Below are 2,324 nucleotides of genomic sequence, written 5' to 3'. Positions count from 1 at the left end.
TTGCAGTGAGCCGAGATCGGGCCACTGCACTCCAGTCTGGGGGACACAGCGAGACCCTGTTTCAAAAATAATAATAATAATAATAAATTAAAAAATAAAAATAAAAAAAAGAAATGTGGCCCAGTTGTCATTGTCTTTCCATAGGCACTTTGCTTTCACATCCCTGTGTACCTGTCATTTCATACTTAAAATCGGAAATAACCTATTTGAGAAAAATAACTGACTTTGCTTCTGTTTCTAACCTGATCATTAAGTTTGTTTCTCAGGTTTTACTTGTTCAGATAGCAGAGTTAAACAGCATATAATAATAGTTACTGTACAAAGCAGGACATTTATCAGAATAATAGGCGGTACAATGAACAATGAGACCAGGGTAACAAGGATATAATGGGACCATCCCAGGCAAACCAGGAGATGAGGCCACCTTGGTATAAAGGCGTAAGTTCAAATGTGCCTGTTTATTCAAATATACCGAAAACTTGGCTTTATATTTTAAGTGCATGTAATTGAGGAGACATGAAAAAATATTATTGGCATGGGATATTTTTTTCCTATGTAGGCTTATCTTTAGGTTTAGCATAATTAGGCACTTCAGTAGAAGTTAAACAGTGTTGAGCTTCACTGGACATGCAATGTATGCTTTGATCATAATGTTATGATATACTGTAAAATATTATTTATTTGACATAAAAGAAACCAATGTTTTAAAAAATTAATAAGCCATAGTTTTTTTAAGCCATAGATTTTTAGGGTAGATTGTTATTATGATTTATATTTTCCCCTTATCAATTTTCTCCATTGTATTAAGTTCTAAAAAGTAAACTTTAAGGTTGTTCCAGGTTATTTGAGTTTTCCTTTCCTGTGTTCCAAGGAAATCTACACTAAAAAAAAATTTTAAATATTTACCTTCACGTTAATGTCTTATTTTTTAAACATGTCCAGTGAGGAGGACTTCAGTAATATGCCAAGTTAACTTTTGTCAAGTATTCTCTTTAGTTCCCAGCCCCTCCCCTCAAACAGTTATATTTGCATTGATTTCAAGATGTGTACATTTCACCTTTTAACATCTCTGAAGATGCTTTTTTTATTTCATAGATTTAGAATTTAATGAAGTATAGTAATTGGATGACTTGATAAAAGAATATATACAAAATTTGGCATAGATTTTTTATGCTTACTTTGGAGCTTTTAAACTTTATTTGATTATACTTTCTACTTTTTCAATGGGTGTCCTTTCACAGAATCTGATAGTAGGGCTGAGGGTTTTTTTTAGTTTCAGAGACTGTGAAATGCTTTTGCTTAGTTATCTTATCATAATTGTCATAGTTTTGTTGCTCTACTTGATGGTTTGTTTCAGACAGTTCTATGATTCTGCTCACATAGTTTATTTTCTCACTTCACTTAAAGAAGTTTACCACAAGGGAATAGGAGGAGTCCTTACAAGACTGGCCCTACCCATTCACATTGAGGAGGCCCAATGCCTGGTGTTTCAATTTTACAGTGATATTTAGGTAACCATATGGTTCCAAAAAAGGAAAAGTAAAATTGAGCGGTAGGTGTGTATCTATAGTATGATCAACACAGAAAAAGCACTAAACTAGGTACCTGGGATACTTTGAGTTTTTTAGTTTCCCAAATCTTTATAGGATTGCTTATTGACTAGGTTCAAAAAAAAAAGGAGGAAAACAGACTTATTAAGCTGACCAAATATAGTGGTATTTTTAATAGCATAGAAGATAATGATAGTCATAAAGATAATGGTAGTTTGTCTTCTTAGAGCCACAGCATTTTGGGAATTGTTTTTGTTATTGGCTATCTTTCCAGATCATGCTGTTGATTGAGTGGCATTTTCCAACAAATGACACTGTAGAATGTTAGTTTTGGATGGAATTTTAATAAAATATCAGCTGGCCATTTTTACAGATAAATTTTTACTTTTTGTTTTCAAATGAATAAGGGTGTATGCTTTGGCAGAAATTATAGGCCCCCTTATAACCTCTGGGGATGTTTGTAGTTGGAAAACCATAATTATAAACTCAAACTTTTGCAAATTTATTTTGACCGTATTTTCTAAAGTCACACTCTAATTTAATCTACAGAGCTAGTAACTTGAAGCTTTTTGGTTCATAGCTTATAAGTTTTAAGTAGAGAGATTTTTGAAAGCTTTATTAATATTGAATTAATACATACTTTAAAAGGATGCTTTTTGGGATGTTTGTTTCTACATGAAATTTAAAAGTGATTTGAAACACATAAAAAGTTATAAAAGTAGGCCGGGCGCGGTGGCTCAAGCCTGTAATCTCAGCACTTTGGGAGGCCGAGGC

At 32.8% G+C, this 2,324-nt stretch overlaps 1 protein-coding gene across 1 annotated transcript in view; it reads left to right on the top strand.

Moving 5' to 3' along the window:
• The window catches only part of VPS36 (vacuolar protein sorting 36 homolog (S. cerevisiae)), a 37,328-nt gene that overhangs the window by 10,093 nt on the left and 24,911 nt on the right, over positions 1-2,324 (top strand). Inside the window, exon 4 of the mRNA XM_011927439.1 lies at positions 1,825-1,873. Within this exon, the coding sequence (XP_011782829.1) occupies positions 1,825-1,873 (49 nt within the window). The remainder of the gene's footprint in view (positions 1-1,824; positions 1,874-2,324) is intronic.

This window comes from Colobus angolensis, unplaced genomic scaffold (genome assembly GCF_000951035.1).
Source record: "Colobus angolensis palliatus isolate OR3802 unplaced genomic scaffold, Cang.pa_1.0 Scaffold712, whole genome shotgun sequence".
NCBI classification, from domain to species: domain Eukaryota; kingdom Metazoa; phylum Chordata; class Mammalia; order Primates; family Cercopithecidae; genus Colobus; species Colobus angolensis.
This window is presented reverse-complemented; position numbering and strand designations above follow the sequence as displayed.